The following is a 16,655-nucleotide window of genomic DNA, read 5'->3' as shown; positions in this document are numbered from 1 at the left end:
ATTTGCAAATCATTCTATTCTGGTATTCACTGGTTTTGGGTTGTGTATATAACTCTATAGACTATATAGACAGAATTGAAAGGCTCCCATAGGCTCCACTGTAAGCGGACTTTTGATCATCCATCCAACCATCTTCTTCCGCTTATCCGAGGTCGGGTCGCGGGGGCAGCAGCCTAAGCAGGGAAGCCCAGACTTCCCTCTCCCCAGTCACTTCTTCTAACTCCTCCCGGGGGATCCCGATGCATTCCCAGGCCAGCCGGGAGACATAGTCATCCCAACATGTCCTGGGTCTTCCCCGTGGCCTCCTAACGGTCGGACGTGCCCTAAACACCTCCCTAGGGAGGCGTTCGGGTGGCATCCTGACCAGATGCCCGAGCCACCTCATCTGGCTCCTCTCGATGTGGAAGAGCAGCGGCTTTACTTTGAGCTCCTCCCGGATGACAGAGCTTCTCACCCTATCTCTAAGGGAGAGAACCGCCACCCGGGCGGAGAAACCCATTTGGGCCGCTTGTACCCGTGATCTTGTCCTTTCGGTTATAACCCAAAGCTCATAACCATAGGTGAGGATGGGAACGTCGATCGACAGGTAAATTAAGAGCTTTCCCTTCCGGCTCAGCTCCTTCTTCACCACAACGGATCGATACAGCGTCCGCATTACTGAAGACGCCGATCTGTCGATCTCACGATCCACTCTCCCCTCACTCGTGAACGAGACTCCGAGGTACTTGAACTCTTCCACTTGGGGCAAGGTCTCCTCCCCAACCCGGAGATGGCACTTTCCCGGGCGAGAACCATTGACTCGGACTTGGAGGTGCGGATTCTCATCCCAGTCGCGAACCGATTCCGTGAGAGCTGAAGATCCTGGACGATTAAAGCCATCAGGACCACATCATCTGCAAAAAGCAGAGACCTAATCCTGCAGCCACCAAACCGGATCCCCTCAACGCCCCTGGTAACATTTACACTATTAATTATACACATCATCTACACCAGGGGTCACTAACCTTTTTGAAACCAAGAGCTACTTCTTGGGTACTGATTAATGCGAATGGCTACCAGTTTGACCACTTAAATAAATTGCCAGAAATAGCTAATTTGCTCAATTTATCTTTAATAAATAAATCTGTATATATATATATATATATATATATATATATTTAAAAAATGTGTATTTCTGTCTGTCATTCTGTCGTACATTTTTTTCCTTTTACGGAAGGTTTTTTGTAGAGAATAAATGATGAAAAAAACACTTAACTGAACGGTTTAAAAGAGGAGAAAACAGGAAAAAAATGAAAATTAAATTTTGAAACACAGTTTATCTTCAATTTCGACTTTAAAATTTAAAATTCAACCCCCCCAAAAAAAGATAAAAACTAGCTAATTCGAATCTTTTTGAAAAAAAAAAATAAAAATTTTTTATGGAACATCATTATTGACTTTTCCTGATTAAGATTAATTTTAGAATGTTGATGACATGTTTTAAATAGGTTAAAGTCCAATCTGCATTTTGTTAGAATATATAACAAATTGGACCAAGCTATATTTCTAACAAAGACAAATCATTATTTCTTCTAGAGTTTCCAGAACAAAAATTTGAAAAGAAATTCAAAAGACTTTGAAATAAGATTTAAATTTGATTCTAAGGATTTTCTAGATTTGCCAGAATATTTTTTTTTAACTTTAATCATAATAAGTTTAAAGAAATATTTTACAAATATTCTTAAAAACAGGAGCTAAAATGAAGAATTAAATTAAAACGTATTTATTATTCTTCACAATAATAAAACAAAAAAATTACTTGAACATTGAATTAAATTGTCAGGAAAGAAGAGGAAGGAATTTAAAAGATAAAAAGGTATATGTGTTTGAAAATCCTAAAATCATTTTTAAGCTTGTATTTTTTCTCTAAAATTGTCTTTCTGAAAGTTATAAGAAGCAAAGTAAAAAAAATAATGAATTTATTTAAACAAGTAAAGACCAAGTCTTTAAACTATTTTCTTGGATTCTCAAATTCTATTTGAGTTTTGTCTCTCTTAGAATTAAAAAAGTCGAGCAAAGCGAGACCAGCTTGCTAGTAAATAAATACAATTTAAAAAATAGAGGCAGCTCACTGGTAAGTGCTGCTATTTGAGCTATTTTTAGAACAGGCCAGCGGGCGACTCATCTGGTCCTTACGGGCACCGCGTTGGTGACCCCTGTGTATGCTACTTAGAGTAGCATACACACGCCACGTAATCATCAAAGGTTTAAATAAACATGTTTGCAGTTCTGCTTGGTTGTCACCTCCTTTCCTGTCTCTGTACAAAAAGCTGATCAGTAACTCATGACTAAAAACATATTGATTGTACTTTGTTTGTACTCGTAAGCAGACCTCAAAGGTTGTCCCAGTCATTCATCTTGTTATGTGAGCTAATAAGTGCTCCATCATTTTGCTGTTTTGTAACCGGTAGATCTAGCTCTGTGGCGGCCGGACCAGATTTTGTGGCAAGAAGATTCAGTTTCAACTTGTCTCAGCTCCGCATGATTGACTCTTTGAACACACTCACATGCTGAACTCCATCCAGAGCTCACCACCAATATTCCACCCATGGCAGGTAAAACAACAGAGTTATTTTGGGGGAACTCTGGAAAACGTGCGACGCTAGCGCCTGACTAATCCCGCTTTCTTCTTCACAGGTGCTTCGTCATCATTAGTCAGTTGTTGGTGTGTCACTCAGGATGAGTGAGCTTTGCTGAACAACAACAAAAGAGAGACTATGGAACAAATAGATGGTAAGATTAAAGTTTCATTGAGTCAGTAACGGTCTTAGTGGTGTTGGGTTTCCATGAAAAGACCTACAAAGCCTGTTTCCATATGAGTTGGGAAATTGTGTGTAAATTTAAACAAAATACAATGATTTGCAAATCCTTTTCAACCCATTTTCACTTCAATGCACTACAAAGACAACATATTTGATGTTCAAACTCATAAACTTTTTTGCAAATAATAATTAACTTAGAATTTCATGGCTGCAACACGTGCCAAAGTATTTGGGAAAGGGCATGTTCACCACTGTGTTACATCACCTTTTCTTTTAACAACACTCAATAGTGAGGAAACTAATTGTTGAAGCTTTGAAAGTGGAATTCTTTCCCATTCTTGTTTTATGTAGAGCTTCAGTCGTTCAACAGTCCGGGGTCTCCGCTGTCGTATTTTACGCTTCATAATTCGCCACACATTTTTGATGGGAGACAGGTCTGGACTGCAGGTGGGCCAGGAAAATACCTGCACTCTTTTTTTACGAAGCTACGCTGTTGTAACACGTGCTGAATGTGGCTTGGCATTGTCTTGCTGAAATAAGCAGGGGCGTCCATGAAAAAGACGGCACTTAGATGGCAGCATATGTTGTTCCAAAACCTGTATGTACCTCTCAGCATTAATGGCGCCTTCACAGATGTGTAAGTTACCCATGCCTTGGGCACCAATGCACCCCCATACCATCACAGATGCTGGCTTTTGAACTTTGTGTCGATAACAGTCTGGATAGTTCGCTTTCCTTATGACACAATGTTGAATATTTCCAAAAACAATTTGAAATGTGGACTCATCAGACCACAGAACACTTTTCCACTTTGCATCAGTCCATCTTAGACGATCTTGGGCCCAGAGAAGCCGGCGGCGTTTCTGGATTTTGTTGATAAATGGCTTTGGCTTCGCATAGTAGAGCTTTAACTTGCACTCACAGATGTAGCGACGAACTGTATTTAGTGACAGTGGTTTTCTGAAGTGTTCCTGAGCCCATGTGGCGTTATCCTTGTTGTAACACGTGCTGAATGTGGCTTGGCATTGTCTTGCTGAAATAAGCAGGGGCGTCCATGAAAAAGACAGCGCTTGGATGGCAGCATATGTTGTTCCAAAACCTGTATGTATCTTTCAGCATTAATTGTACCTTAACAAATGTGTAAATTACCCATGCCTTGGGCACTAGATTAGATTAGATTATATAGTACTTTCTTTATTCCGTCGGGAGAGTTCCTTCAGGAAAATTAAAATTTTCAGCACAATCCGTTTCAAGATCAGACAAACATTACAGGGAGACAGAACAGGATCGCTGACAGGTCTGTCGGCTTCCAGCGCCCCTTACAAAAAAGATGAGATACAGGTAAACAAAGAAGGGGGGGAAATGGGAGAAAAAAATAGAAGATTAAAATAAAATGGAAAAAATAATGCACTAATGCACCCCCATACCATCACAGATGCTGGCTTTTGAACTTTGCGTGGATAACAGTCTGGATGGTTTGCTTCCCCTTTGGTCCGGATGACACGATGTGAAATATTTCCAAAAACTATTTGAAATGTGGACTCGTCAGACCACAGAACACTTTTCCACTTTGCATCAGTCCATCTTAGATGATCTCGGGCCCAGAGAAGCCGGCGGCCTTTCTGGATGTTGTTGATAAATGGCTTTTGTTCTGCATAGTAGAGCTTTAACTTGCACTTACAGATGTAGCAGCCAACTGTATTTAGTGACAGTGGATTTCTGAAGTGTCCCTGAGCCCATGTGGTGATATCCTTTACAGATTGATGTCAGTTTTTGATACAGTGCCAACTGAGGGATCGAAGGTCACGGTCATTCAGTGTTGGTTTCCGGCCATGCCGCTTACGTGGAGTGATTTCTCCAGATTCTCTGAACCTTTTGATGATATTATGGACCATAGATGTTGAAATTCCTGAATTTCTTGCAATTACACTTTGAGAAACGTTGTTCTTAAACTATTTGACTATTTGCTCACGCAGTTGTGGACAAAGGGGTGTACCTCGCCCCATCCTTTCTTGTGAATTACTTAGCATTTCATGGAAGCTTTTTTTTTTATACCCAATCATGGCACCCACCTGTTCCCAATTAGTCTGCACACCTGTGGGATGTTCCAAATAAGTGTTTGATGAGCATTCCTCAACTTTATCAGTATTTATTGCCACCTTTCCCAACTTCTTTGTCACGTGTTGCTGGCATCAAATTCTAAAGGTAATGATTATTTGCAAAAAAAATAATTGTTTATGAGTTTGAACATCAAATATGTTGTCTTTGTAGCATATTCAACTGAATATGGGTTGAAAAGGATTTGCAAATCATTGTATTCCGTTTATATTTACATCTAAAACATTTTCCCAATTCTTATGGAAACAGGGTTTGTATATTCAGAATCACATGGTTTGATAAAATCAGCAATGGGCTACATTTTTATTAACTTATTTGCTAAAGATTCAAGGACCTGTGCTAACTTTGAATAGAAAGAAAAAGCAGAAGAGAGTCGGTCAATGATTGAGTGATCACCAACACCCTTAGTTAATGAGTAAGAGTCAAACTTGTACGTAATCCAGTACTGTTTGCACTGATTACCGACAATTTTCGGAAGAAATTTACCAGATTCAGAATCAGAATCACACATACAAACGTTTGTACAAATCAGTGTCAACATGTGAAAGACTCCTTTACGGACCTAATCAATCCAATTATGTGAAGTTGTATAACGTAACGTATACAAAATGTTGGATATAAATAACATACAAACCCTTTATTCATTGAATCAAAAACACTGAAATTCCACCACATAGTGAATTTGCAAACAGCTAAAATTATACACGAAGCAAACTATAATCTGCTACCCAAGAATATACAATTCTTCTCAAAAAAAGAGAAAAAATATAATCTTAGAGAAAAATACCATTTAAACAACTTTTACGCACGTACAACACTAAAGACCTTCAGTTTATCAGTATAAGGGATTAAATGATGGAATGGATGAAGCAAATAAATCAAACAATGTACTAATATAATCCACCTCAAGCAACTCTTCAATTTATAAGTGTTTACAAAACTCTGAATGAACACATGTGGAGTTATGTACTCAACAGAAAAAAAGGTGAAATAACAGAAAAGGTGTTTTATATTCTAGTTTCTTCAAAATAGCCACCCTCGTTTGCATAAACTCCGGTTCTTAGCAAAGGTTTGGCAATAAAAGTTAAAAAATAGCATTTGACGTTGTGTGACTTCTTCCGGAGACTATAGTACATGATTTTGACGTGGGGGCGGTATAGCTCGGTTGGTAGAGTGGCCGTGCCAGCAACTTGAGGGTTCCAGGTTTGATCCCCGCTTCCGCCATCCTAGTCACTGCTGCTGTGTCCTTGGGCAAGACGCTTTACCCACCTGCTACCGGTGCCACCCACGCTGGTTTACATGTAACTTAGATATTGGGTTACACTATGTAAAAGAGTCATGACCGAAAGGATAAGATCATGGGTACAAGTGGCCGATATGAGGTTCCTCCGCAGGGTGGCGGGTCTCTCCCTTAGAGATAGGGTGAGAAGCTCTGCCATCTGGGAGGAGCTCAAAGTAAATCTGCTGGTCCTCCACATCGAGAGGAGCCAAATGAGGTGGTTTGGGCATCTGGTCAGGATGGCACCCGACTGCCTCCTTAGGGAGGTGTTTAGGGCACGTCCAACCGGTAGGACGCCACGGGGAAGACCCAGGACACGTCGGGAAGACTATGTCTCCCGGCTGGCCTGGGAACACCTCGGGATCCCCCGGGAGGAGCTAGACGAAGTGGCTGGGGAGAGGGAAGTCTGGGCTTCCCTGCTTAGACTGCTGCCCCTGTGACCCGACCTCGGATAAGCGGATAAGCGGAAGAGGATGGATGGACTATGTAAAAGCGGTTTGTGTCACGATGGGGCGGGGGGTCACAGCTTACTGCGGGGTTCATTCGCCCAGGATGCAGACGGCCCACTCTGGACAAGGCGTTTAGGTAGGAACATGATTTAATCTACAAAATTAAACAGGTCCCAAAAACAAACAAAAAAAGCATAAGGAACAATGTGCCGATCGCTCGGGAAGCAAAGGTACCAAGTTGACTCAGGAAGCATAAACTAAGAGTCAAGAAATACTAACGTAACTTGTTGCATTCAGCGTGAGTGAGAACGACAGGCGGATCGGTGCGGCGTCTTCAGTAATGCGGACGCTGTATCGATCCGTCGTGGTGAAGAAGGAGCTGAGCCGGAAGGCAAAGCTCTCAATTTACCGGTCCATCTACGTTCCCATCCTCACCTATTGTCATGAGCTTTGGGTTGTGAGCGAAAGGACAAGATCACGGGTACAAGCGGCCCAAATGAGTTTCCTCCGCCGGGGTGGTGGGTTTCCCCGGTAGACATAGGGTGAGAAGCTCTACCCTCTGGGGAGAGCTCAAATTAAAGACGCTGCTGGAGAAACACCAGATGAGGTGGTTCGGGCATCTGGTCAGGATGCCACCCGAACTAATCCCTAGGGAGATGTTTCGGGCACGTCCGACCGATTGGAGGCCACGGGGAAGACCCAGGCCACATTGAGAAGACTATGTCGTGACACAAACCACTTTTGGATTATCTAAGTTACATTTAAACCAGTGTGTGTGGCACTGGGAGCAGGTAGGTAAAGCGTTTTGCCCAAGGACACAACGGCAGTGACTAGGATGGCGGAAGCGGGGAGCGAATCTGTAACCCTCAAGTTGCTGGCACGGCTACTCTACCAACCGAGCTATACTGCCCCAATGTCAAAATCATGTACTGTAGCCTCCGGAAGAAGTCACACAAAGTCAAATGCTATTTTTTAACTTTTATTGCCAATCTTTTGCTAACAACCGAGACTTTTGCGAACGAGGGTGGCTATTTTGAAGAAACTAGCCTGGGAACGCCTCGGGATCCCCGGGGATAAGCTGAACAACGTGGCTGGGGAGAGGGAAGTCCTTCTCTGCTTAGGCTGGTGCCCCCGCAACCCGACCTCGGATCAGCAGAAGAAGATGGATGGATGGATTTTTTTAAGGTCAAATCTGTAGCGTACATCTTTGGCATGTCCACAGTGTTTGTTCAGGTTTCTGGGTGTGTGGGTCGGTGTTTGAGTGGAAATAAGCACTTTCCGTTGTGTGTATTGACCTTACTTTCCAGAAGTTGCAGTATAGTTGTTTGATGAGCCCTGGTTGTGAAAGTTGTGTTTGTGTGGTAATGGATTTTGTTTGTCACCATGGTCTGGCTGCAGCTGTTTGGCCAGTCCTGATAGAACTGTATGTCCGATAGTGATTGTACGATTCTACCTCTTCCAGAATGTGTCAACACATGGTGATCAAACCTGAGATGACGGTCCTGACCACCTGCCACAGAAAAAACAAAAACAAATTGAGTCCGCTTGCAAAGCTTCTGCCTAGACCTTGGCACAGCGCGGGGTGTTTTGTCAAAGTGGTCAGGCTGTCCTGTTCTTCAAGGAGACCTCTCCCGTTACAAACAAGAGAGCCTGAGAACTGGATGTCACTGCCAGACACTGCTTGAATGTCAGAGAGTCCAAAAGGTCCCTGGAAAACATCCCGTTGCAGTTTTTAAAAAAACATAATGATTTGAAATCGTCCCCCTCCAAAAAAAAAAACTCCTTCTATGTGGCAGATTTCCTTGCTCACTCTTTAGTGCGTTGCTCAGGAGTTCCTTAAAATGGAGCTGCACTTGCAAGTAGTCCTCTAAAGCAACTTCAAAACCCTCCATCAAACATTTTATATACACACTGCAAGTGTGTGTGTGTGTGTGTGTGTATATATATATATATATATTTATATATGTATATATATATATATATATATATATATATATATATATATATATATATATACATATATATATATATATATGCCCTGTGATGAGGTAGCGACTTATCCAGGGTGTACTCCGCCTTCCGCCCGATTGTAGCTGAGATAGGCGCCAGCGCCCCCTGCGACCTCAAAGGGAATAAGCAGTAGAAAATGGATGGATGGATATATATATATATATATATATATATATATATATATATATATATATATATATATATATATATATATAAAATGTAGTAACAGTTCATAACAATATGCAATATGTTCAATATACACACTGCAAGTATACATATATATATATAATGGGTTGTACTTGTATAGCGCTTTTCTACCTTCAAGGTACTCAAAGCGCTTTGACATTACTTCCACATTTACCCATTCACACACACATGGAGGGAGCTGCCATGCAAGGCGCCAACCAGCACCCATCAGGAGCAAGGGTGAAGTGTCTTGCTCAGGACACAACGGACGTGACGAGGTTGGTACTAGGTGGGATTTGAACCAGGGACCCTCAGGTTGCGCACGGCCACTCTCCCACTGCGTATGTATATATATATATATATATGCCCTGTGATGAGGTAGCGACTTATCCGGGGTGTACTCCGCCTTCCGCCCGATTGTAGCTGAGATAGGCGCCAGCGCCCCCCGCGACCTCAAAGGGAATAAGCAGTAGAAAATGGATGGATGGATATATATATATTATATATATACATATATATATATATATATATACTACATTTTATATATATATATATATATATAATATATATACTACATTATATATATATATATATATATATATTCTACATTTTATATATATATATATATATATATATATATAAATAAAAAATGTAGTAACAGTTCAGAACAATATGCAATATGTTCAATATACACACTGCAAGTATACATATATATATATATATATATATATATATATATATATATATATATATATATATATATAATATATAGTGTAGTAGTAGTTCATACCAATATATAATATTTGCAATTTACACACTGAAGTATACATATAATGTAGTAACATACACCTTCATAACAATATATAATATGTACAATATACAAACTACAAGTATATATATATATATATATATATATATATATATATATATATATATGTATATATATATATATATATATATATATAATGTAGTAACAGTTCATAACAATATGCAATATGTTCAATATTTACCATCTTTTGATCATTTTAATAATTTTCTTTTTTTTTTTTTACCGCGCATTGATTTCTGTTTCCATAGCAACACACGGTCTGACTTCCGACAACATGTGTGTTCCTACTTCTGGAATCAAACGCAAGGCACTCAAAAGTGAGTGGCGCCAAGTCTGCCACTCATGGCAGACTTGGTAACAGACAACAAAGACGACTATCTTTGGACAAATGAGGATTCACCATTTTATACTTCTGAAGCTGAATATACTGAGGATGAACTGGTACTTATAGAAGCGAGCACGAAGGAAGAGTGAGATGTTGGAGCAGACTGGAGAGGGGGGATGAAAACAATTTTGACGCTATAAATATGGAACTTGGAGACAAGCTTTTTCGACATAAATGGATTGCTTACCTAAAATCAACAGGAAACTTCCCCGATCAGCTGGACCAAACAGAGAAAGACACTTTTATATTGATCATGATACACGCAGCATGTTTATTATGTTTTTTGTTTTAGATATTTAAGCAAAGACATTAAAAATTATGTTTATCCTATATTATGATCATGATTTCTGGTTAGAGAAGCCCTGACTGTGTTAGAAAATGGAAAAAAAAAAAAAGTTTTGTCTCTCATAACGATTGTGAACAAAACTCCAAAACAAGAGCAGTTCCCCTTCAACATTTGAGCAATTTCGACACAGCTGGCGCCCAGAAAGAAGAAACATACTCCTCTCGCACACGAAACCCAACAGTGCCGTGTTTTTTTTCTGTGTGCAAAGAATATGTAAAATAATACAGCCAGATGGCCTCCTGAATGGCATGTCGCCTTACTCGGGCTGAACACGAAGAACATTCTAGAGCGCCGCTTTTGTGCGGCGTGCTGAAAGTGTGCATTCATCCTCCCAGCACAGCATCAGCTGCAGCGAGGAGGCCAGGCTAATACTCACTTCATTTCTGCTCTTATTCCCTTGGACAAATTCACGCTGAAAGAAGATGTTGTACTTCTTCTGCTGAAATGACAACATGACTGGTGCACTATATTGCCAAAAGTATTTGGCCACCTGCCTCGACTCACATATGAACTTGAAGGGCCATCCCATTCCTAACCCATAGTGTTCAATATGACCTTTTGAAGCTATCACAGCTGTTTTATACCGTTGTTGAACTATTTTGATTAGTGTTTCTCATCTGTTTGTTGTTGTTGAAACGTATGAATAAACATTTAAAAAAAAAAAAAACTCTAAAAAGGGTGGTCCCCACAAGTCCTGATCAAAAACATGGTCCCCATTCCATATAATTACCAGAATATGTGTGTAAGGTGCGCATGCGTGCCGGAGTCATCGGGAGTCACGCTGCGCCCAATGAGCGCGCCGCCCGGTGACGATACCGGTGCAGGACACGCCCCCAGCATGGAAAGAGGACACGCCCCCAGCATGGATACAGGACACGCCCCCAGCATGGATACAGGCGGCAGGGACATGCGCTCCGAGACACTCTCACTATGCCGGCCAGCGTCTGACGCCAACATGGGACTGATCACGTCCAACTTTAAAGAGTTGCTGCAATAAAACCCAGACTTCTTTTCTTTATTTTTATTTTTATTTTTTTTAAGGGGACTCGCACCGTGTCGTCTCCCACGCAGGATGTAAAGACCGACGAGACTTGGTGAGAAGTCTCCGATGAGAGCCGCCTCTTTTCCGCCACGACACACAAAGAGAAGCAGGCGGCAAGTTCTTTTCCTCCACCCGCCCTCCACGCACCCACGCAGGCGTTGTCCCGGATGTCCTAGCGGGGCCGCGACAGAGACACCATGGATCACTTTGCAGCGGAGTGCCTTGTCTCCATGTCCAGCCGCGCGGTCGTCCACAGCCGCGAGGCCAAGCCGGAGAGTCCCTCGCCGGTGGAGCCTCCGGCGAAGGACAACTCGTCCCTGTACGTGGTGGCCCGCATCCTGGCGGATTTTAACCAGCAGCAGAGCCCCGGGGGCAACAAGGCGGAGAGCGCGGCCAGCCAGAGGGAGGATGGCGGCCGCGCCACACCTACCGCCGCGCTTTGTTTCCCGGAGCCGGCGCTCAGACAAAGAGGCAAGAGGTCGCGGGGTCGCCAGGAGCCGCCGGAGTCCCCGCAGAAGAAGCACAAGTGTCACTACGCGGGCTGCGAGAAAGTTTACGGCAAATCCTCGCACCTGAAAGCGCACCTGAGGACGCACACAGGTCAGTACGGCGCATGTGCGAGGTTCCAATGTCGTCTCTTTTTGTTATTTGTTGCCATCGCATCGTTTTTTCACTCAAGTTGTGTGAACTTTTGCGTTTTTTGTGTGCGTGAACATACAGTGCCACTCCCACTCCCACTCCCACGGCCACGCTAAACCCTGCAAAGCCGCGCTGCAGCACGCACACGCACACACGTACACACTAATACGCGCGCCTACACACACGTACACACGTTCACATACACGTACACACACATTCACATTCACGTACACACAAATACACACACATACACACACACTGCACACAAACATTCACGTACACACATTTACACACGCACACACATACACACACGTGCACGCATTCACATACACGCGCACACACGTACACACACATTCACATGCACACGCACATATATATAGACAAACACGCACACAAATACATACACATGCACACAAACATTCACGTACACACATTTACACACGCACACACATACACGCACGTGCACTTTACACATACACTTAAACGCACGCACACACAAATACACACGCACATACACGTACACACAAATATACACACAGACTTACACACGCACACACACACATACATGTACACACAGATACACACACGCACACATACACACAAATACACACACACTCATACACATGCACACACACATACATGCATAGCCACACACACATATACACACACATTCACATGCACACGTACACACAAATATAGACACACGCGCACATATACACACACATTCACACACACATTCACACACACATACACACACACACGTACACATGCACACACGTACACACAGATAAGCACACATACACATACATACACACACACACATACACACACACACATACACGCACACACACACACACATATACACACGTACACGCATTCACATACACGCACACACACGTACACACACATTCACATGCACACACACATATATATAGACAAACACGCACACAAATACATACACATGCACACATACACGTACACACAAATACACACACTTGCACACAAACATTCACGTACACACATTTACACACGCACACACATACACGCACGTGCACTTTACACATACACTTACACGCACGCACACACAAATACACACGCACACACACATACACGTACACACAAATATACACACACACTTACACACGCACACACACATACACACAGATACACACACGCACACATACACACAAATACACACACACTCATACACACGCACACACACATACACGCACACACACACACACATATACACACACATTCACATGCACACATACACACAAATATAGACACACACGCACACATACACACACATATACACACATACACGTCCACATGCACACACGTACACACAGATACGCACACATACACACGCACACACACATACACGCACACACACACACACATATACACACACATTCACATGCACACGTACACACAAATATAGACACACACGCACACATACACACACATATACACACACATTCACACACACATACACACATACACGTACACATGCACACACGTACACACAGATACGCACACATACACACACATACACTCACACATGCACACTCTGTGCAAATTCTTCAAAATGTATTAATGTCTTCCATGTTCTTCTTCTTTTTATCATATATTGCGAAAATTGACAGAAGATAAATGATTCCCGGGCGCGGCACCGCTGCTGCTCACTGCTCCCCTCACCTCCCAGAGGGTGATCAAGGCTGATGTGTCAAATGCAGAGAATAATTTCGCAACATCTAGTATGTGTGTGACAATCATTGGTACTTTAACACACTCACACACAATGCAGACTTCCGGTGTTTGTTTGTTTTTTTGTTTCGTTTTTTGTCCTCCCCGCGTGTTGTTGTTTGCACACGCACTAACTTAGGCATGAACGCGTGGGCGTGACGCCGTTGTAATAAGGGGGGAAGTTTAGTCGTGGCCGGGGGGATAAGAGGTGATGGTGGGGTAGAGGGGCGCAAAGATGGCTTAAAAGTGCAGGGGTTGATGGGATCGGAGTTGTGTCTGCCTTTGTTGTGATGTGCCACACCCCCGCGAGACACTGCCAGCTGATCTGGCCAGCAACAGACTCGACTAGTCGAGCACAGACTGAGGAGGCTCTCCTCCTCCTCTTCTGCAGATCCTCCAAGCCCTTCCCTTTCTCTGCACACACTCGTGGAATAAAAATAAGAACACACACACACGCACACACACACACCCCTCTGCAGCACACACTTGATGTGGAGATGACTTATGCTCTCCCTCACAAAGGTGAAAGGAAAAACAAACCAAAAAAACCCACGCCTTGCTTAGTGATCATTGTGGAGACAAGTGCATGGATGCATGTCACATAATGCTCTTCTATATCAGGGCTTCTTAACCATCCATCCATCTTTTTTCGCTTATCCGAGGTCGGGTCGCAGGGGCAGCAGCCTAGGGAGGGAAGCCCAGACTTCCCTCTCCCCAGCCACTTCGCCCAGCTCTTCCCGGGGGATCCCGAGGTGTTCCCAGGCCAGCCGGGAGACATAGTCTTCCCAAACGTTTCCTGGGTCTTCCCCGTGGCGCTCAGATATGCCCCTGCTCGCGCTGAGCGCAGCACGCCCATGCAGGAAGACACCTGCAGACAATCCCTAACCAGCGCAACTGGAACAGATGAGAGGGAGCGGGTTAAAGACCAGCGGACCAGAGGAATCTATGCCTTGCTCATCTTCCCATGACTCCCCTGTCATCCATGATCGTGTTTTGCCTCTCGCCATCCTTCCGGATTCCTGACTGCCTTCCTCGATCCTCGACCTCCTGCTCGGACACGGACTACGCTGCCTCGGCGGAGTAAACTCATTTTGGCAGCTTGTACCCGTGATCTTGTCCTTTCGGTCATAACCCAAAGCTCATGACCATAGGTGAGGATGGGAACTTACGGATCGATACAGCGTCCGCATTACTGAAGGCGCCGCACCGGTCCGCCTGTCGATCTCACGATCCACTCTTCCTTCACTCGTGAACAAGACTCCGAGGTACTTAAACTCCTCCACTTGGGGCAAGATCTCCTCCCCAACCTGGAAATGGCACTCCACCCTTTTCCGGGCGAGAACCATTGACTCGGACTTGGAGGTGCTGATTCTCATCCCAGTCACTTAACACTTGGCTGCGAGTGTGAAGAGATTAAACGGTCATAATTTTTGCGGTTAAGAAACTTCAATCAATTAATCGGTGTTTACTAATATAGCCCTAAATCACAAGCGTCTCAAAGGGCTGCACAAGCCACAACGGCATCCTGGGCTCGGATCCCACATCAGGGCAAGGAAAAAAGTCAACCCAATGGGATGACAATGAAAAACCTAGAGAGATCTAGCATAATAGTGTGGGAGTCCAGTCCATAGTGGATCTATTATAATAGTCACAGCTGACTGCGTAGTTCATTCCCCCGGGATGCAGACGGCCCACTCCGGACAAGGCGTTTAGGTAGGAACATGATTTACAAAATTAAACACGTCCCAAAAACAGAAAAAAAAGCATGCCGATCCCCCAAGAACAGCTGGACGAAGCGACTGGGGAGAGGGAAGTCTGGGCTTGTCTCCTTGGGCTACTGCCCCCGCGACCCGACCTCGGATAAGCGGAAGAAGATGGATGGATGGATGGATGGATGAAGTATTGGGGGTAATCCCTCTTAGTGCCCCAAGACCCCAAAGAGGAGCCTCCACTGCTGGATGCACTTTAACACCATGCCCAGGACAACATTTATTTTAGTGGGCGCTCGGCCCTATGGTTAAGAAACCCTGCTCCCCTTATAATTATGTCCTGCTGTCTAGTCCCTAGTATGCTCATTTTCAATACACCGCCTCGCCTGTTCCTGTTTATTAAATCCCCAAACCACACGTTGTTTGGACCCACTCCCACAACTGGCTCTGCAATTGGCGTGCGTCTCCTAATCTGTGACAATAACCAACATTTCCACTCATGGGATTGGACGCTCCCAGAATGTGGGTCATCTGAGTTCAGCTGAGGGCCTCAGCCAACCTTGCAGAGCTTTTTTTTTTTAGTCCCGCACAGCCTCCCTCCTTCCAGGCCCGACTAGTCGAGCGCGGATGGCGGCGGAGTCAGTCCCAGCCTGTAATTGCAGAGTGGCGGGGGACACTTTTATAGCCTCCAACAAAGAGAGCCAAGTACCAGACCTTCCTTGAGCGCCAAGCGTCATTACGTCTTTTGCGGCCGTATGTTTATATGCAGCGTGAGGGCAGCTGAAACCTGAACTACGCTTTCTGTCCCGTGCTGAAAAACTCAAAGAAATCCATGAAGTGGAAATACATTATAAGTGGCATGATGTTATGATTCATAATTGGTGTTACAAACCTCGTTTCCATATGAGTTGGGAAATAGTGTTAGATGTAAATATAAACGGAATACAATGATTTGCAAATCCTTTTCAACCCACATTCAATTGAATGCACTACAAAGACAAGATATTTGATGTTCAAACTCATAAACTTTATTTTTCATTTTTTGCAAATAATAATTAACTTAGAATTTCCTGGCTGCAACACGTGCCAAAGTAGTTGAAAAAAGGGCATGTT

At 43.6% G+C, this 16,655-nt stretch overlaps 1 protein-coding gene and 1 long non-coding RNA gene across 3 annotated transcripts in view; both read left to right on the top strand.

The window, feature by feature from the left end:
• Positions 1-2,042: 2,042 nt before the first annotated feature.
• On the top strand, positions 2,043-8,556 carry LOC133563029 (uncharacterized). The gene is made up of 3 exons (XR_009808979.1): positions 2,043-2,594; positions 2,677-2,772; positions 8,110-8,556. It is a non-coding gene; the product is annotated as an uncharacterized LOC133563029 (long non-coding RNA).
• A 2,675-nt stretch (positions 8,557-11,231) lies between these two features.
• The window catches only part of klf13 (Kruppel like factor 13), a 65,908-nt gene continuing 60,484 nt past the window's right edge, over positions 11,232-16,655 (top strand). For both annotated transcript variants that reach the window (XR_009808978.1, XM_061916937.1), the window contains exon 1: positions 11,232-12,045. Coding sequence is in view for 1 of the 2 variants with exons in the window: in XM_061916937.1 (XP_061772921.1) it covers positions 11,643-12,045 (403 nt within the window). In the remaining variant the exon portion in view is untranslated. The remainder of the gene's footprint in view (positions 12,046-16,655) is intronic.

This window comes from Nerophis ophidion, linkage group LG12, assembly GCF_033978795.1.
Source record: "Nerophis ophidion isolate RoL-2023_Sa linkage group LG12, RoL_Noph_v1.0, whole genome shotgun sequence".
Lineage (NCBI taxonomy): Eukaryota > Metazoa > Chordata > Actinopteri > Syngnathiformes > Syngnathidae > Nerophis > Nerophis ophidion.
Note: the sequence above shows the minus strand (reverse complement) of the source record. Positions and strands in the feature narration are given on the sequence as shown.